General features: G+C 59.4%; 1 protein-coding gene across 8 annotated transcripts in view; it reads right to left on the reverse strand.

Annotated features, from left to right (window-relative positions):
* ptpra (protein tyrosine phosphatase receptor type A) overlaps positions 1-20248 on the reverse strand; it is a 35294-nt gene extending 15046 nt beyond the window's left edge. For 2 of the 8 annotated variants that reach the window (XR_015936149.1, XM_088630792.1), the window contains exons 1-5: positions 19941-20248; positions 5350-5503; positions 2628-2721; positions 929-1249; positions 121-138 (exon numbers count right to left, since the gene is read on the reverse strand). Coding sequence is in view for 7 of the 8 variants with exons in the window: in XM_088630792.1 (XP_088486918.1) it covers positions 121-138; positions 929-1249; positions 2628-2715 (427 nt within the window). In the remaining variant the exon portion in view is untranslated. Of the gene's footprint in view, positions 1-120; positions 139-928; positions 1250-2627; positions 2722-5349; positions 5504-19931 lie in introns of all 8 variants that reach the window. The other 6 variants (XM_088630798.1, XM_088630797.1, XM_088630793.1 and 3 more) reach the window with 6 other exon arrangements.

Below are 20248 nucleotides of genomic sequence, written 5' to 3' on the forward strand. Positions count from 1 at the left end.
TGAGAAACACATTCGCGGTGAATCACAGACTCACTGACTGCACACAGGGGGCAGAGGGGTGACAAGAACTCACTGACACTCTATAGAGGGGGGATCTGTACTGCAGACAAGGCCTCTTACCTGTGCCACTGTCACCACCTGCAAAAAAAAAGTCCCACAGGTCAGAGCATTACCATAGCAACAGTGCTCACCGACCTCACAGCCGAGGAGACTCTCAAACACGCTCTGGTCACCACTGAAACACGGCATGCTCAGGTGAAGAGCAGGAGCTTTGGATAATGTTTTTTTCCAATCCTTTCAAAGCAAATGACCTGCTTCTTCTAAAGAAGCTGCTGCTGCCCTCTTACAGACCTGCTGCCCTGACAGTGTCTGTGTGGGCTGCTTCCTTCACAGCAAGACACTTTACATGGGCTTCTGCCTAATTGCCAAGGGCTTCATTCAGTTTGACTCTGTTTTCAACAGATCAACACTCACAACACAACATTGATGTATTCAAACTTGCAGATGAAACAGTCCGTATTCAGAAAATGGGACTGTCGGAGCAAAGAAACAGTTTTCCAGCTGATATGAAGCTGCAAAGTGATTAAATGAAGGAGACAGTTTGAAGATTAAAAACACATAAACAACTCTAAACCATAACTTTTATGGTGGAGTTTCTGATTCTATCTGGTTTTAAATGCAATTCAATGTATCAGAATCAGCTGAAACAAGTCTATTACATTCAAAGTGTAGATGATGTTAATAGTTATATTGTCACAAAAAAATATGGGTACAAAAGGAGTTAGCCCATTTAAACCATTATACAGAGTGTACCTGTACTGGACTGTCTGACTGGGGGCAGTGTGACCCAGTACTGCACTGTCTGACTGGGGGCAGTGTGACCCAGTACTGCACTGTCTGGGGCAGTGGGGTCAGAATACCGGCCTACCTGGAGTGGTGAGGGTCTGTGTCGTGGTCTGTCCAGCAGGGGGCGCAGAGGGGGTGTTGACGGGGGGCGCCCAGGTGGACGGAGGGGGTGACGGGGTCTGTGGCTCATCGGTCTCTGTGCCGTTCTCCCCAGTGGAGGGCAGGGTGCTGGTAGGAACGGGGGCCGGGGCACTGCTGCTGGGCGCCCCGGCTGCCGGGCTGCTGGGCACGGAGACGCCGGTGCTGGTGAGGGCGGTAGTGTTGACCGGCACTGAGGGAGGGGCCGGTGTCGCCGGGGTGGAGACCCCAGCGCTGGGCAGCAGGCTGGGGCTGGTGCTGTTGGCTGAGGAGAGAGACCAATGTTACTAGCTGCACCGCGCCTGGTAGCATCATCTGTCCTGGCTCCTGGACAGGGCCTGTGGGGCAGGTGGCAGCTGTGTGTGGTCTATGGGGCAGGTCCCAGCCTTGTGGGGCAGCTGGGGCAGGTCCCAGCTGTCTGGGGCAGGTGGCAGCTATGTGGGGTCTGTGGGGGAGGTGGCAGCTGTGTGGGGCAGGTGGGGCAAGTACCAGTTGTGTGGGGCAGGTCCCAGCTGTGTGGCCCAGGTGGGGCAGGTCCCAGCTGTGTGGGGCAGGTGGGGCAGGTGCCAGCTGTGTGGGGCAGGTGGGGCAGGTGCCAGCTGTGTCGGGCAGGTGGGGCAAGTACCAGTTGTGTGGGGCAGGTGCCAGCTGTGTGGGGCAGGTGCCAGCTGTGTGGGGCAGGTGGGGCAGGTGCCAGCTGTGTGGCCCAGGTGGGGCAGGTCCCAGCTGTGTGGGGCAGGTGGGGCAGGTGCCAGCTGTGTGGGGCAGGTGGGGCAGGTGCCAGCTGTGTCGGGCAGGTGGGGCAAGTACCAGTTGTGTGGGGCAAGTGGGGCAGGTGCCAGCTGTGTGGGGCAGGTGCCAGCTGTGTGGGGCAGGTGGGGCAGGTGCCAGCTGTGTGGGGCAGGTGGGGCAGGTCCCAGCTGTGTGGCCCAGGTGGGGCAGGTCCCAGCTGTGTGGCCCAGGTGGGGCAGGTCCCAGCTGTGTGGCCCAGGTGGGGCAGGTCCCAGCTGTGTGGGGCAGGTGGGGCAGGTGCCAGCTGTGTGGGGCAGGTGGGGCAGGTGCCAGCTGTGTGGGGCAGGTGCCAGCTGTGTGGGGCAGGTGGGGCAGGTGCCAGCTGTGTGGGGCAGGTGGGGCAGGTGTCAGCTGTGTGGGGCAAGTGGGGCAGGTGCCAGCTGTGTGGGGCAGGTGGGGCAGGTGCCAGCTGTGTCGGGCAGGTGGGGCAGGTGCCAGCTGTGTGGGGCAGGTGCCAGCTGTGTCGGGCAGGTGCCAGCTGTGTGGCCCAGGTGGGGCAGGTGCCAGCTGTGTGGGGCAGGTGGGGCAGGTCCCAGCTGTGTGGGGCAGCTGGGGCAGGTCCCAGCTGTCTGGGGCAGGTGCCAGCTGTGTGGGCCAGGTGGGGCAGGTCCCAGCTGTGTGGGGCAGGTGGGGCAGGTGCCAGCTGTGTGGCCCAGGTGGGGCAGGTGCCAGCTGTGTGGGGCAGGTGCCAGCTGTGTGGGGCAGGTGCCAGCTGTGTGGGGCAGGTGGGGCAGGTGCCAGCTGTGTGGGGCAGGTGCCAGCTGTGTGGGGCAGGTGGGGCAGGTGCCAGCTGTGTGGGGCAGGTGGGGCAGGTGCCAGCTGTGTGGCCCAGGTGTGCCGTGTGCTCTCACCTATGGGGACTTCCGTTTCAGATTTCTGGGGTGCGCTGAGGGCCACAAAGGCCACACTGAGGAACAGGAGCTGCACCCACACACCCATACTGCCCTGGAACACAGAGAGCAAGACCGTCCATCAGTAAAGAAATAATAATAATTTTCACCTATTCCCACTGCACGGGCAGCACTGCGAGGAATACAGCTGTCTGAATGAACCTGACAGGCAGCTTCACTGCTAGAGAAATACAGGCAGCAGGGACAGAAGCAGAGGGAAAGGGAGATTCATCTGAAAAGCACTGAACATATGGCTACTTACTGGTTTTTATATTATAACATTTCATTTCAAACTAGATTATACTTTTCACCCACCTGTTTCACTCGTGAGAAAGAACTGCTTCATGTGTGAAAGCTCTGCAGCGATTCTGACTCTCCTATCAGACTCACCCTGCGGCCCTCTCCTCAGCTCAGACCACAGAGATCTCAACTGGAGGAACCACGGGGCTCACCAGAGGGTTTCCCAGCTCACAATGGCACTAGGTGGGGAACCCCAGTCAGTCAGCTAACGCCCGAGCCCGTTCTAGAGCTGAAAGAGCACCTTGGTCCACTTGTCTGACCCAGGCGGGACACCCAGCATTGTAAACTGCAGCTCTGAGCACACAGTGCTGCCATCACAGCTGGTGTGAGGAGTCCCTGCCACTGCCTCCTACCTCTCCCGGGGCAGCAGGTGGAACACAGCGACGTCACAGAGGAACACCACGGCAAGACAAACTACCCTGCAGCTCAGAACAAAGGTTCTTTCAGGACAGAACAGGCTCGGATAAAATGAAGGCCACAGAGCAGTACTTGGCCAGCAGATGGCAGTGTTGCTCTCCAGACTGAGAGCACAGCAGACAGGACTCTTGTCAAAGTCCAGCACAGCAAAACACTCTTAACTCAGCGCCCCCACACCCCACTAACTAGGCACCCCCCCCCACACACCCCACTGACCCAGCACCCCCTACCACACACACCCCACTGACCCAGCACCCCCACACACACACACCCCACTGACCCAGCACCCCCTACCACACACACACACCCCACTGACCCAGCACCCCCACACACACACACCCCACTGACCCAGCACCCCCACACACACACACACACCCCACTGACCCAGCACCCCCCCACACACACACACACCCCACTGACCCAGCACCCCCTACCACACACACACACCCCACTGACCCAGCACCCCCCCACACACACACACACCCCACTGACCCAGCACCCCCACACACACACACCCCACTGACCCAGCACCCCCTACCACACACACACACCCCACTGACCCAGCACCCCCACACACACACACCCCACTGACCCAGCACCCCCACACACACACACACACCCCACTGACCCAGCACCCCCCCACACACACACACACCCCACTGACCCAGCACCCCCTACCACACACACACACCCCACTGACCCAGCACCCCCCCACACACACACACCCCACTGACCCAGCACCCCCACACACACACACACCCCACTGACCCAGCACCCCCACACACACACACCCCACTGACCCAGCACCCCCACACACACACACACCCCACTGACCCAGCACCCCCACTCACACACACACACCCCACTGACCCAGCACCCCCACACACACACACACACCCCACTGACCCAGCACCCCCACACACACACACACCCCACTGACCCAGCACCCCCACACACACACACCACTGACCCAGCACCCCCACACACACACACACCCCACTGACCCAGCACCCCCTACCACACACACACACACCCCACTGACCCAGCACCCCCCCACACACACACCCCACTGACCCAGCACCCCCACACACACACACCACTGACCCAGCACCCCCACACACACACACCCCACTGACCCAGCACCCCCACACACACACACACCCCACTGACCCAGCACCCCCTACCACACACACACCCCACTGACCCAGCACCCCCTACCACACACACACACCCCACTGACCCAGCACCCCCACACACACACACCCCACTGACCCAGCACCCCCACACACACACACCCCACTGACCCAGCACCCCCACACACACACACCACTGACCCAGCACCCCCACACACACACACCACTGACCCAGCACCCCCACACACACACACCCCACTGACCCAGCACCCCCACACACACACACACCCCACTGACCCAGCACCCCCACTCACACACACCCCACTGACCCAGCACCCCCACACACACACACACCCCACTGACCCAGCACCCCCTACCACACACACACACCCCACTGACCCAGCACCCCCACACACACACACCCCACTGACCCAGCACCCCCACACACACACACACCCCACTGACCCAGCACCCCCACACACACACACCCCACTGACCCAGCACCCCCACACACACACACCACTGACCCAGCACCCCCACACACACACACCCCACTGACCCAGCACCCCCACACACACACACCCCACTGACCCAGCACCCCCACACACACACACACCCCACTGACCCAGCACCCCCACTCACACACACCCCACTGACCCAGCACCCCCACACACACACACACCCCACTGACCCAGCACCCCCTACCACACACACACACCCCACTGACCCAGCACCCCCCCACACACACACACACCCCACTGACCCAGCACCCCCTACCACACACACACACACCCCACTGACCCAGCACCCCCACACACACACACCCCACTGACCCAGAGAGCCTGCAGCAGGTAACCCCTGGGCTGGACGAGCTCGCTGCCCTGCAGTGCTCACTCACGGTGTTCAGGGCCTCAGGGTAGATGGTGGCGACACGGGCATCAGCCTCTCACCCGCAGTCCAGGGCGTCCCCTGCGTCCCCTGCGTCCCCTGCGCACACAGAACAGACCCTCAGCCATCAGAGCTGCACTCTGCACCCACCGCCTCTTCACCACTGGATGATGAGAACGAGAGGCGACTCCACCCTTCTGAAGCACAGCGAGGAGGATGAACTGTCACTGCTCAGGAGAGAGATCGACAGGGCTCCACTCAGGAGAGAGATCGACCCGGCTCTGTGAAGAGACCCGGCGTACACTCAATGGGACAAACACCCCACAGAAACTCTGCACATGGAGATCTGTAGAAACATCCTCCGTGTGCAGAGAAAAACTCCTAACAACGGGTGCAGGGCCGAATTAGGCCAGTCCCCACTATTGATAAACATACAGAAAAGAGTATTAAATTATTGGCTACACCTAGAAAACAGTGACCAAAATTCCTACCACCACAAAGCCCTGCTGAGCCAAGAGCTGAGCCCAAAACAGAGCCCCCTGAGCCAGCTGGTCCTGAGGCTCACTGACCTGGGCCACACCGACACCAGCCAGCCTCAGGACAGCACTGCTAGAGCACCACAACTGAGACTCAAGCACATCACAGCACAGATCAAACAGCAATATCTCACACACTGGGACACACACACACACAAACACAACATAAACTGGAATGCTACAGAACCCTAAACAGACAATACACACTAGCCACATATTTACCAAGATAAGAAACAACAAAAAGAAACAGACCCTGATGAAGTACAGGCTGAGTGACCACAGCCTGGCCATAGAAACTGGGCGACACAGGCAGACCTGGCTGCCCAGAGAGGACAGGCTGTGCTCCCACTGCCAGCGGGGAGAAATAGAGACAGAGGTGCACTTCCTACTGCACTGTGACAGGTACACATTCTTCCCTAAATTTACAAATCTTACAAATCCCAGAATTCCCACACCTGCCAGAATCACAAAAGCTCCCAATCCTACTGGGAGAGGGAGGAGGGAACTCAGTTGAACTGGCAGCCCAGTATGTGATCTGTCACTGCCTGAGGAACAGACCCCCTACTGATCCCTCTAACACCTCTTCCATCAGGAATCTTAGCTTTTCCAGGAGTCTCCCATCCAGATTGTGGCCAGGCCCACAGCTGCTGAGCTCCAGTGGGCTGCCAGCTGGGATCTGCAGGGGATGGCTGGCTGTTTCCAGACATCCTCGGCCCCAGTCCCTTCAACAGTCCACCAGACACACCGGAGACAACCTCTTCCACACTGCTCCCTGAAGGCTGATCCGCACAGCTCCACACACACACCCCTCGCCAGCACACTTAGAGGACGCTCTCCAGCGAGATCCCAGGCTGTATAACTGGGTTCAGATAAGGTGTAAGCCCTTGTACTTGACTGTTTTTCCTCCTGTACCCCAAAGGATCCTGAAGGACACCTGAGTGCCCCACATACGTCAAACGTCACCTCTGACGTGCTGCCCCACTACACACAGATCAGAGCAGCAGAGAGAAGCTGCTGAGGTCAGAGAGGGGCTTGGCCAGGACACCACGATTAACACACAGGGCCTTTAATGTGCAAGCAGTCTGGACATCAGGTATGATCTGAAGGACTGCACCTCCTACAGGACTGGCCCAGAGGGGAGAGCAATGACGAAGGGCTCACCAACAACCCTTCGGAAACTGCCGAGGGACTGAGGGACGAGGGCTCTGTGCCAGGACAGGGTGCACATTCAAGGCACAGCCGGGCTCTGGAGTCTGTGGGACTTCAAACAGCTTCCTGTAATTAACTGTCTTCCTGCTGCAGTAACTGGAGCTGGCCGAGAGCGCATTCGGGAGGGGATAGGGTGAAGTGTGGTGGGTTAGTAATAGAGGGTAAACTTCGCTCGGAGGAGCGAAAAACAGCCCAGTGCTCTCAGCGTGCAGCTCCACCTTGCCCTCCGCAAAGAGCCAGCGATTAATAACTCCAGGATCTCTCATTTATAAAAAAAAATGTGAATAAGGCAGATTTTGGCTTGGGCATGTGAATGAGGTCAGAAGTCACAGGAAGGTCAAATATACAATAATACATTGGACATTTCTCACAGAAGGAAGAAGCACACAGCCATGAAATATTATCACAAGCAGGAGATGTGGATGAAGCTGATACCCTGCATCTTCCAAAAAAAACGCCGGTCAAGATCAAAGTCATGCTTTACCCAGTACAGGACACCAGTCCATCACAGACAGCACCCCAGGAACTCTACCTAGGGTCTCCTTGTGCCCCATCTTCAGATCAATTAAGTACTAAGTACTAAGCTGGAGAGCTGGGCCTCTCGTTTGTAACCTCCAATGTTCTTATTTAGTGCTGCAGGTGTTCCGGAAACGGAGCTCATTCTGTGGGACGAACAGTGGCCCAGTGTGACAAGCTGCTTTGAATACTGGCAGCAGCTGATTCAGTGTTTCTATGTGGGCAGCAGGAGTGAGGTCACTGAGCCGGCCAACACTGACCATCAGAACGCCACTGACCTTGGTCCAGCAGCAGTGTCCGGGGCCGCAGTCAGTAAACTGGGCTCCCCCACCCTCAGTGTGGGCAGAACGGCTCTCCAACAGCGCTGCCTCTCCACAGACACAGCACCCAGGCCAGACACACACCCACAATTACAGCCCTGCCTGACCTGAAAACCACCAGCCACCTCCCTCTTACCACACTGCACAGCTGCACACAGCTCTGAGCACAGCTGCACACACACACACACACCTCCCCCGCCAGTCCAGCTGTGAGCACAGCTGCACACACACACACCCCCCCGCCAGTCCAGCTGTGAGCACAGCTGCACACACACACCTCCCCCGCCAGTCCAGCTGTGAGCACAGCTGCACACACACACACCCCCCGCCAGTCCAGCTGTGAGCACAGCTGCACACACACACCTCCCCCGCCAGTCCAGCTGTGAGCACAGCTGCACACACACACACCCCCCCGCCAGTCCAGCTGTGAGCACAGCTGCACACACACACCTCCCCCCGGCAGTCCAGCTGTGAGCACAGCTGCACACACACACCTCCCCCCGCCAGTCCAGCTGTGAGCACAGCTGCACACACACACCTCCCCCCGCCAGTCCAGCTGTGAGCACAGCTGCACACACACACCTCCCCCCGCCAGTCCAGCTGTGAGCACAGCTACACACACACACCTCCCCCCGCCAGTCCAGCTGTGAGCACAGCTGCACACACACACCTCCCCCGCCAGTCCAGCTGTGAGCACAGCTGCACACACACACCTCACCCCCGCCAGTCCAGCTGTGAGCACAGCTGCACACACACACACCTCCCCCGCCAGTCCAGCTGTGAGCACAGCTGCACACACACACCTCCCCCGCCAGTCCAGCTGTGAGCACAGCTGCACACACACACCTCCCCCCGCCAGTCCAGCTGTGAGCACAGCTGCACACACACACCTCCCCCCGCCAGTCCAGCTGTGAGCACAGCTGCACACACACACCTCCCCCGCCAGTCCAGCTGTGAGCACAGCTGCACACACCCCCCCCCCCAGCCAGTCCAGCTGTGAGCACAGCTGCACACACACACCTCCCCCCGCCAGTCCAGCTGTGAGCACAGCTGCACACACACACCTCCCCCCGCCAGTCCAGCTGTGAGCACAGCTGCACACACACACCTCCCCCGCCAGTCCAGCTGTGAGCACAGCTGCACACAGACACCTCCCCCGCCAGTCCAGCTGTGAGCACAGCTGCACACACACACACCTCCCCCGCCAGTCCAGCTGTGAGCACAGCTGCACACACACACCTCCCCCGCCAGTCCAGCTGTGAGCACAGCTGCACACACACCTCCCCCGCCAGTCCAGCTGTGAGCACAGCTGCACACACACACCTCCCCCGCCAGTCCAGCTGTGAGCACAGCTGCACACACACACACCTCCCCCCGCCAGTCCAGCTGTGAGCACAGCTGCACACACACACCTCCCCCGCCAGTCCAGCTGTGAGCACAGCTGCACACACACACCTCCCCCGCCAGTCCAGCTGTGAGCACAGCTGCACACACACACCTCCCCCGCCAGTCCAGCTGTGAGCACAGCTGCACACAGACACCTCCCCCGCCAGTCCAGCTCTGAGCACAGCTGCACACACACACCCCCCCAGCCAGTCCAGCTGTGAGCACAGCTGCACACACACACACACCCCCCCGCCAGTCCAGCTGTGAGCACAGCTGCACACACACACCCCCAGCCAGTCCAGCTGTGAGCACAGCTGCACACACACACACACCCCCGCCAGTCCAGCTGTGAGCACAGCTGCACACACACACACCTCCCCCCGCCAGTCCAGCTCTGAGCACAGCTGCACACACACACCTCCCCCGCCAGTCCAGCTGTGAGCACAGCTGCACACACACACCTCCCCCGCCAGTCCAGCTGTGAGCACAGCTGCACACACACACCTCCCCCGCCAGTCCAGCTGTGAGCACAGCTGCACACACACACCTCCCCCGCCAGTCCAGCTGTGAGCACAGCTGCACACACACACCTCCCCCCCGCCAGTCCAGCTGTGAGCACAGCTGCACACAGACACCTCCCCCGCCAGTCCAGCTGTGAGCACAGCTGCACACACACACCTCCCCCGCCAGTCCAGCTGTGAGCACAGCTGCACACAGACACCTCCCCCGCCAGTCCAGCTGTGAGCACAGCTGCACACACACACCTCCCCCGCCAGTCCAGCTGTGAGCACAGCTGCACACACACACACCTCCCCCGCCAGTCCAGCTGTGAGCACAGCTGCACACAGACACCTCCCCCGCCAGTCCAGCTCTGAGCACAGCTGCACACACACACCCCCCCAGCCAGTCCAGCTGTGAGCACAGCTGCACACACACACACCCCCCCGCCAGTCCAGCTGTGAGCACAGCTGCACACACACACCTCCCCCCGCCAGTCCAGCTGTGAGCACAGCTGCACACACACACCCCCCCAGCCAGTCCAGCTGTGAGCACAGCTGCACACACACACACCCCCCCGCCAGTCCAGCTGTGAGCACAGCTGCACACACACACCCCCCCGCCAGTCCAGCTGTGAGCACAGCTGCACACACACACACACCTCCCCCGCCAGTCCAGCTGTGAGCACAGCTGCACACACACACACCTCCCCCGCCAGTCCAGCTGTGAGCACAGCTGCACACACACACCTCCCCCGCCAGTCCAGCTGTGAGCACAGCTGCACACACACACCTCCCCCGCCAGTCCAGCTGTGAGCACAGCTGCACACACACACCTCCCCCGCCAGTCCAGCTGTGAGCACAGCTGCACACACACACCTCCCCCCCGCCAGTCCAGCTGTGAGCACAGCTGCACACAGACACCTCCCCCGCCAGTCCAGCTGTGAGCACAGCTGCACACACACACCTCCCCCGCCAGTCCAGCTGTGAGCACAGCTGCACACACACACCTCCCCCGCCAGTCCAGCTGTGAGCACAGCTGCACACACACACCTCCCCCGCCAGTCCAGCTGTGAGCACAGCTGCACACACACACCTCCCCCGCCAGTCCAGCTGTGAGCACAGCTGCACACACACACCTCCCCCCCGCCAGTCCAGCTGTGAGCACAGCTGCACACACACACCTCCCCCCCGCCAGTCCAGCTGTGAGCACAGCTGCACACACACACCTCCCCCGCCAGTCCAGCTGTGAGCACAGCTGCACACACACACCACCTCCCGCCAGTCCAGCTGTGAGCACAGCTGCACACACACACCACCTCCCGCCAGTCCAGCTGTGAGCACAGCTGCACACACACACCTCCCCCGCCAGTCCAGCTGTGAGCACAGCTGCACACACACACACCTCCCCCGCCAGTCCAGCTGTGAGCACAGCTGCACACACACACCTCCCCCGCCAGTCCAGCTGTGAGCACAGCTGCACACACACCTCCCCCGCCAGTCCAGCTGTGAGCACAGCTGCACACACACACCTCCCCCGCCAGTCCAGCTCTGAGCACAGCTGCACACACACACCTCCCCCCCGCCAGTCCAGCTGTGAGCACAGCTGCACACACACACACACCTCCCCCCCGCCAGTCCAGCTGTGAGCACAGCTGCACACACACACCTCCCCCGCCAGTCCAGCTGTGAGCACAGCTGCACACCTCACCCCCGCCAGTCCAGCTGTGAGCACAGCTGCACACACACACCTCCCCCGCCAGTCCAGCTGTGAGGACAGCTGCACACCTCACCCCCGCCAGTCCAGCTGTGAGCACAGCTGCACACCTCCCCCCAGCCAGTCCAGCTGTGAGCACAGCTGCACACACACACCTCCCCCCGCCAGTCCAGCTGTGAGCACAGCTGCACACACACACCCCCCCGCCAGTCCAGCTGTGAGCACAGCTGCACACACACACACCTCCCCCGCCAGTCCAGCTCTGAGCACAGCTGCACACACACACCTCCCCCGCCAGTCCAGCTGTGAGCACAGCTGCACACAGACACACCTCCCCCGCCAGTCCAGCTGTGAGCACAGCTGCACACACACACCCCCCCCGCCAGTCCAGCTGTGAGCACAGCTGCACACACACACACCTCCCCCCGCCAGTCCAGCTGTGAGCACAGCTACACACACACACACCTCCCCCGCCAGTCCAGCTGTGAGCACAGCTGCACACACACACCTCCCCCCGCCAGTCCAGCTGTGAGCACAGCTGCACACACACACCTCCCCCCGCCAGTCCAGCTGTGAGCACAGCTGCACACACACACCTCCCCCCGCCAGTCCAGCTGTGAGCACAGCTGCACACACACACCTCACCCCCGCCAGTCCAGCTGTGAGCACAGCTGCACACACACACCTCACCCCCGCCAGTCCAGCTGTGAGCACAGCTGCACACACACACCTCCCCCGCCAGTCCAGCTGTGAGCACAGCTGCACACAGACACCTCCCCCACCAGTCCAGCTGTGAGCACAGCTGCACACACACACACCCCCCCGCCAGTCCAGCTGTGAGCACAGCTGCACACACACACCTCCCCCGCCAGTCCAGCTGTGAGCACAGCTGCACACACACACCTCCCCCGCCAGTCCAGCTGTGAGCACAGCTGCACACACACACACCTCCCCCGCCAGTCCAGCTGTGAGCACAGCTGCACACACACACCTCCCCCCGCCAGTCCAGCTGTGAGCACAGCTGCACACACACACCTCCCCCACCAGTCCAGCTGTGAGCACAGCTGAACACACACACACACCTCCCCCGCCAGTCCAGCTGTGAGCACAGCTGCACACACACACACACCTCCCCCGCCAGTCCAGCTGTGAGCACAGCTGCACACACACACCTCCCCCGCCAGTCCAGCTGTGAGCACAGCTGCACACACACACCTCCCCCGCCAGTCCAGCTGTGAGCACAGCTGCACACACACACCTCCCCCGCCAGTCCAGCTGTGAGCACAGCTGCACACACACACACACCTCCCCCCCGCCAGTCCAGCTGTGAGCACAGCTGCACACACACACCTCCCCCGCCAGTCCAGCTGTGAGCACAGCTGCACACCTCACCCCCGCCAGTCCAGCTGTGAGCACAGCTGCACACACACACCTCCCCCGCCAGTCCAGCTGTGAGGACAGCTGCACACCTCACCCCCGCCAGTCCAGCTGTGAGCACAGCTGCACACCTCCCCCCAGCCAGTCCAGCTGTGAGCACAGCTGCACACACACACCTCCCCCCGCCAGTCCAGCTGTGAGCACAGCTGCACACACACACCCCCCCGCCAGTCCAGCTGTGAGCACAGCTGCACACACACACACCTCCCCCGCCAGTCCAGCTCTGAGCACAGCTGCACACACACACCTCCCCCGCCAGTCCAGCTGTGAGCACAGCTGCACACAGACACACCTCCCCCGCCAGTCCAGCTGTGAGCACAGCTGCACACACACACCCCCCCCGCCAGTCCAGCTGTGAGCACAGCTGCACACACACACACCTCCCCCCGCCAGTCCAGCTGTGAGCACAGCTACACACACACACACCTCCCCCGCCAGTCCAGCTGTGAGCACAGCTGCACACACACACCTCCCCCCGCCAGTCCAGCTGTGAGCACAGCTGCACACACACACCTCCCCCCGCCAGTCCAGCTGTGAGCACAGCTGCACACACACACCTCCCCCCGCCAGTCCAGCTGTGAGCACAGCTGCACACACACACCTCACCCCCGCCAGTCCAGCTGTGAGCACAGCTGCACACACACACCTCACCCCCGCCAGTCCAGCTGTGAGCACAGCTGCACACACACACCTCCCCCGCCAGTCCAGCTGTGAGCACAGCTGCACACAGACACCTCCCCCACCAGTCCAGCTGTGAGCACAGCTGCACACACACACACCCCCCCGCCAGTCCAGCTGTGAGCACAGCTGCACACACACACCTCCCCCGCCAGTCCAGCTGTGAGCACAGCTGCACACACACACCTCCCCCGCCAGTCCAGCTGTGAGCACAGCTGCACACACACACACCTCCCCCGCCAGTCCAGCTGTGAGCACAGCTGCACACACACACCTCCCCCCGCCAGTCCAGCTGTGAGCACAGCTGCACACACACACCTCCCCCACCAGTCCAGCTGTGAGCACAGCTGAACACACACACACACCTCCCCCGCCAGTCCAGCTGTGAGCACAGCTGCACACACACACACACCTCCCCCGCCAGTCCAGCTGTGAGCACAGCTGCACACACACACCTCCCCCGCCAGTCCAGCTGTGAGCACAGCTGCACACACACACCTCCCCCGCCAGTCCAGCTGTGAGCACAGCTGCACACACACACCTCCCCCGCCAGTCCAGCTGTGAGCACAGCTGCACACACACACCACCTCCCGCCAGTCCAGCTGTGAGCACAGCTGCACACACACACCTCCCCCGCCAGTCCAGCTGTGAGCACAGCTGCACACACACACCCCCCCGCCAGTCCAGCTGTGAGCACAGCTGCACACACACACCACCTCCCGCCAGTCCAGCTGTGAGCACAGCTGCACACACACACCCCCCCGCCAGTCCAGCTGTGAGCACAGCTGCACACACACACACCTCCCCCGCCAGTCCAGCTGTGAGCACAGCTGAACACACACACACCTCCCCCGCCAGTCCAGCTGTGAGCACAGCTGCACACACACACACCCCCAGCCAGTCCAGCTGTGAGCACAGCTGCACACACACACCTCCCCCGCCAGTCCAGTCCAGAGTCCAGGTCTAACTGTGATGTAGTCTGAGGTGCATTTCTTTTTGAGAATGATACAAGCTGGGTTCAAACTTCAGGCCCAGTTGCGTGGCTTTAAGCCCAGACCTGCAGAAGGAGACTCAGACACAGACTCAGCTCATTCCTCTGGGCTAATGAACAGGACTGAGTGAAAGCTGGTGAAGACTGAGTACTGGGCTGAACTCTGAAGTGCCAGGTGACTAATGAAGATGGAGTGTAGTGTCAAGAGTGAATAATAATAATCTCAATAATAATAATACAGTGTGTGATCTCCTGTCCCAGTCTGAGGAACAGTGACACTGTCTCTCAATAATAATAATACAGTGTGTGATCTCCTGTCCCAGTCTGAGGAACAGTGAGCCTGTCTCAATAATGTTCAATATGTTGTATGTTATATGTAAATGTGCTATTTACACAGGGTGGAGCGGTGGCTCTGTGGCTCAGGATCTGCGCCTGTGGCTGGAAGGTTGCCGGTTCAAATCCCGCGGCCGGCAGAGGAATCCTACTCCATTGGGCCCCTGAGCAAGGCCCTCACCCCAACTGTTCCAGGGGTGCCTTATGAATGACTGACCCTGCGCTTTGACCCCCAGCTTCTCTCTCCCTGTCTGTGTGTCTCATGGAGAGCAAGCTGGGGTATGCGAAAAGACACATTCCTAATGCAAGAAATTGTATATGGCCCATTAATAATCTATGATGTACTAGCTTTCATTCATATGCTGATGACACTCAAATATACATTTCGTTTACACCTAACGACAACTCTTCTATTATCACTGTAGTTAATTGCATTAATGATGTAAAGACTTGGATGTGTGAAAACTTTTTGTTACTCAACTCTTATAAAACTGAGGTTCTGTTGTTTTGAGGCAACAATACTGACAGGACTACTATAACTTCAGCACTTAACTCAGAGGATTTAAAAATTTGCCTCAAAGACTCAGAACATAACCTTGGCGTCATATTAGATACAAGGCTCTCATTTAACTCTCATGTTAAAACTGTATCAAAAACATGCTTCTTACAGTTAAGAAATATTGCAAAACTAAGGCAGTTTCTCTCCACTCGAGATAGAGAAATTAATACATGCTCTTGTATACAGCAGGTTAGACTACTGCAATGCCCTACTATCAGGGAGCACCCATCACTCTTAACACCTTACAGCGAATTCAGAATGCAGAATACAATTGTTGCTAGGAGCAGAAAGTACGACGATATAACCCCCATACTTAGCTCTCTCCATTGGCTTCATGTCAGGTACAGGGCGGAATTCAAAATCCTTCTACTTACAAGGCTCTCAGAGGTAAGACACCTGTCTATCTAATGGAACTTAATGTTTACCATCCAAGTCTCCTGCTTAGATCACAGAATGCAGGTCTTCTTCATATTCCACGCATTAATAAAAAAACAGTTGGCAGTAAAGCCTTTAGCCACAGGGCCCCTAGTTTATGGAACAGTCTCCCACCCCATGTTCGGGATGCCGAGTCAATCTCAGTATTCAAATCCAGACTGAAGACCTACAGGTATTACTTCAGCCTAGCCTACTCACACTTTACATCATAGCCTGCTGCAACCATGGCTGCTGGTGCTGCTGTACATGCCACTGTGTGTCTCTGTGTTGGCCCGCCAGGTAGATACATCTGTTCTGACCAGACTATCCTATTCTCCTCCCCACATGTCCGGATGGTGCTGGACTGGGCACATCTGAGTTGGATGTTGCGTCACTGCTATGGATCCAAGAGGGGCATCGTGGATATAGCTTTCGTTTAGGAGGATTCTGCAGGTCTACAGAGAACTGCATGGAGTACTGCCATACAGAAGACATGATGGATGGATTAATACCCTCATTCATTTATTAACTGTTTTTCAATGGTATAATCTTAGCATGCCGGGTTGAGCAGCCAGTTGACCTTGGACCACTAGAGGTTTTTTTTCACCTTACAGAAGAGTTTTTGGTTCCTCTTCTCCATTATCTTTTCTGCTCTGTATTCACAACATGTATGGTCACTCGCTTTGTTAAGCGCCTTGGGGCAAACTTCCGGGCCCAGTCCAGCCGCACTGCGGCAGAGCGCTGGTCCAGTCCTGTGACCATTCCTCCACATCCTCACCGTCCACTGTGAGTGACCCTTCTTCACTGCTGGCAAAACATTCGAGCAGGAAAAAGCCTCAGGTGTCAGAATCCTAACCAGAGACAGAGCCTGCGGCTCACAGCACAGCTCTGGTCACTCTGCTGCCGGAAAGACACTGCACCTCCACAATCACACACATTCCTGAGCTTCAAGTCCCACAGTGCCAGGCTGAAGGACTGGGCCTTTCTAGTCTTGAACAGAGCAAACCAAGAGGGGACCGCAAAGGCACTGAAGTCCATCCTGCGGGTGTCCTCAGAACCAGCAGTGAAACTCCAACAACTGAAAAGTACTTGGAGGAGAATTTTAAACTGAGAACTGGCAGTGCTTTACACAAAGGGTTGTGGGGGTCTGGAGCAAGCTGGGATAAACTACACTGCCTAGTTCAGCTATTTGGTCTCACCAGTCGTTCCTCCTTTGCTCCTGCTCAGTGTGCTGCAGTAGGTGTGACCTGGTGCTCAGTAACAGTGAACCAGGACCTGCAGAGAACAATAGCCAAAGGATTTCACACACAGGAGGGGACCCCCTGCAGGACTGGGGAGTCACTCTGAGCCTCACTGTGGGCACTGCCAGGAGGAGTGATACCCTCTCAGGAGGAGTGGGGTACCAGGAGGAGTGATACCCTCTCAGGAGGAGTGATACCCCACTGGGGCCCTGCCAGGAGGAGGCTGGGCAATACTTTCTTTCTGACGAAACACAGAGATACAGATCTCTGCTCTGTGTCGGATGGAGTTTTGAAACTCTTCCTTTAACGAAGTCACTTTTGCAATACAAGCCACACAGGCAGGCTACACCACCTGCTATCTCACACAGTCAATAGTGACTTAAGTTAAAACTTAAAAACAGAGCCCCCTCCCCCAGCGCCGCTCCAGAACAGAGCCCCCCGCCCCCAGCGCCGCTCCAGAACAGAGCCCCCCGCCCCAGCGCCGCTCCAGAACAGAGCCCCCCGCCCCCAGCGCCGCTCCAGAACAGAGCCCCCCGCCCCCAGCGCCGCTCCAGAACAGAGCCCCCTCCCCCAGCGCCGCTCCAGAACAGAGCCCCCCGCCCCCAGCGCCGCTCCAGAACAGAGCCCCCTCCCCCCAGCGCCGCTCCAGAACAGAGCCCCCTCCCCCCAGCGCCGTTCTAGTGCCACTCGAGAACAGGGTCCGGGTCCGAGAATGTCAGCTCTGCCTGCTTCCATACCACAGTCCACCATTATTTTCCACACTCATCAGCACACGCTCATCTCAGTGCTGTGACTTCCTGCTGCACACAACAAAGCCCTTAATTACAGGTCTGATTACTAATTGCTGGTCTGGCACCAGTAGCAAAGTTTTGTCATAACACACCAGCACTCTTATAGACACAGACACACTGCTCAGCTGTCACAATCTTCAGGAGGTCTGCGCAGCTGGGGAGGTCTGCAGAACAGCCGCGCTCACGCCCTGCGCAGCTGGGCAGCTGTACACAGCCATTGCTAAATTAAAACCAGCATGTAAGGCCACTGAGAATAAGCATCAGCCTTCTGCATCAGGCCCTGCATGGAATCACAGATCAAATTACACTAGAGGCAGCAGTCTTGTGCACTTCTGTACTCAAAGAGTGGTGGGAGTCTGGAACAAGTTACCCAACCCTGCTGCTGGAGATGATTCTCTGACATCCTTCAAGAAATGGCTGGATGAGATCCTGCTGCACAGGCCAGATGGGCCGAACGGCTCCTTTCTCAGTGCTTTATAAATCCGAGAGCCGGTGGCAATCCTTCAACTCCTGTGGTCCTGAGATGAGCTGACCGGACCAGATCCCAGCACTGCATGCAGAGGGGACGAGCTGACCGGACCAGATCCCAGCACCGTGTGCAGAGCGGACGAGCTGACCGGACCAGATCCCAGCACTGCCCAGGCAGAGGGGACGAGCTGTCCAGACCAGATCCCAGCACTGCCCAGGCAGAGGGGACGAGCTGACCGGACCAGATCCCAGCACTGCCCAGGCAGAGGGGACGAGCTGTCCAAGTGGGATGGAGGCTGAGGAGCTGAACTCCTCAGATGCTGGGTGAAGGTCAACAGGGCTCCGACAGCTCAGGAGAGGGGCTGTGGAGCGCCAGGAGTCAGGTGGGATTCCCCGAGGCGTTTCCTGCACAGCAGCGCAGCTCTCCCACTCCCACTCATGCCTGTCGAGCGAGGGATACTGGACAGAACCAGAGGGGCCCAGGAGAGCGAAGGGCGGCGCTGAGGGGTTGCTTGCCGATGAGCCCCTGCGCTGCTCTGTCCGTCTTGGTTCACTGTGTCCTCAGGCACTGGGACAGACCCCCAGAGACGGCGCACGGGGCCACCTCACAGCAGCTGGATCACCGCACTGGCCAGCAGGGGTCTGCTGCCCAAGACCCCCTCCACTCCAGGTGACAGCCCACGCCCCCGTCACTACTGAGGCGCAAGAGCAATCCTGACAGGACAGAGGGCTACACAGCCTGCTCTCGCAAGCGGTGCGCGCAGCCTGGCGGCCCGGCCCGGCCGGGAGACAGCGGCCCGCATGCCTCTGCCCCGCCAGCCGTGTTGTGTCAACACCGCCATCGCTACACGCGCGACGCGACATCGAGATCGGGTTGCGGGCGAGAATATTCATCTGCTGCGAGCTCTGCGGCGGCATCAGGGTCCGACTCTGCCTGCCCGGGCCCGGGAACCACAGGGGAGTGAGAGGGGGGCGGGGGGCGAGAACTGTCCGGGAGAAGAGAGCTGAACCCCTTCCTTCCCCCCGACCCCACAGCTCGCGACCCTCCCCACGCACGCTTCCATCTTTCTCCTCGCGACGCTCCCCACGCACGCTTCCATCCCTCTGCTAGCAAATCGACTCCCCCTCCTCCTCCCCGGCGATAACAAAGCGCCGCTGTGCTCACCGCAGGTCTCCAGCGCCGGTCTGGTTACAGTGTGTCCGCGCTGCGGAGCCCAGCTCCGGCCCTCCCTCCCTCTCTCTCAGCCTCCCTCCCTGCCTCCCAGCTAATACCGGGAATGTGATTCTCCAGACAACAGAATTGGGTGCGTTCCCTGCGCGCAAGGACCGGAGTTACATAAACCCGCTCTCGCCCTGCGCGTCAGCGAGTCCCCGGAGAGAAGCCAAACCACAGAGCAGGATCATATTGGGGTTTGTTTTTTTAAAAAGAAACACCCAACTTACCGCTCTCGCCCCAGAAATTCAGGCTGGCTTCCCTGCTCTTCCCCCGGATCGCTCCTCTCTCCCCAGCCCCTCTCTCCACACCCCAGCGCGACTGGGGTCGGGGATCACGCCGTACACCACGGGGGCGAGCTGGGGGGCTCTTAACGGTGCCTCAACCCCGGGAGTCCAGTCTCCGGCCGCCGCGGGCTTCTGTCCTGTTCTGCGTGTGATTGTAATTCCTGCTTGCTGTATCCGGGAAAGCCAGTCGCAGCTCCTACTCCGCCATGTTGCGTCCCTGTGTCGGGAATGGGGGCCAGTGGATCCCCGGC

The sequence above is a fragment of the Lepisosteus platostomus genome, chromosome 4 (assembly GCF_059453375.1).
Source record: "Lepisosteus platostomus isolate fLepPlt1 chromosome 4, fLepPlt1.hap1, whole genome shotgun sequence".
NCBI lineage: Eukaryota > Metazoa > Chordata > Actinopteri > Semionotiformes > Lepisosteidae > Lepisosteus > Lepisosteus platostomus.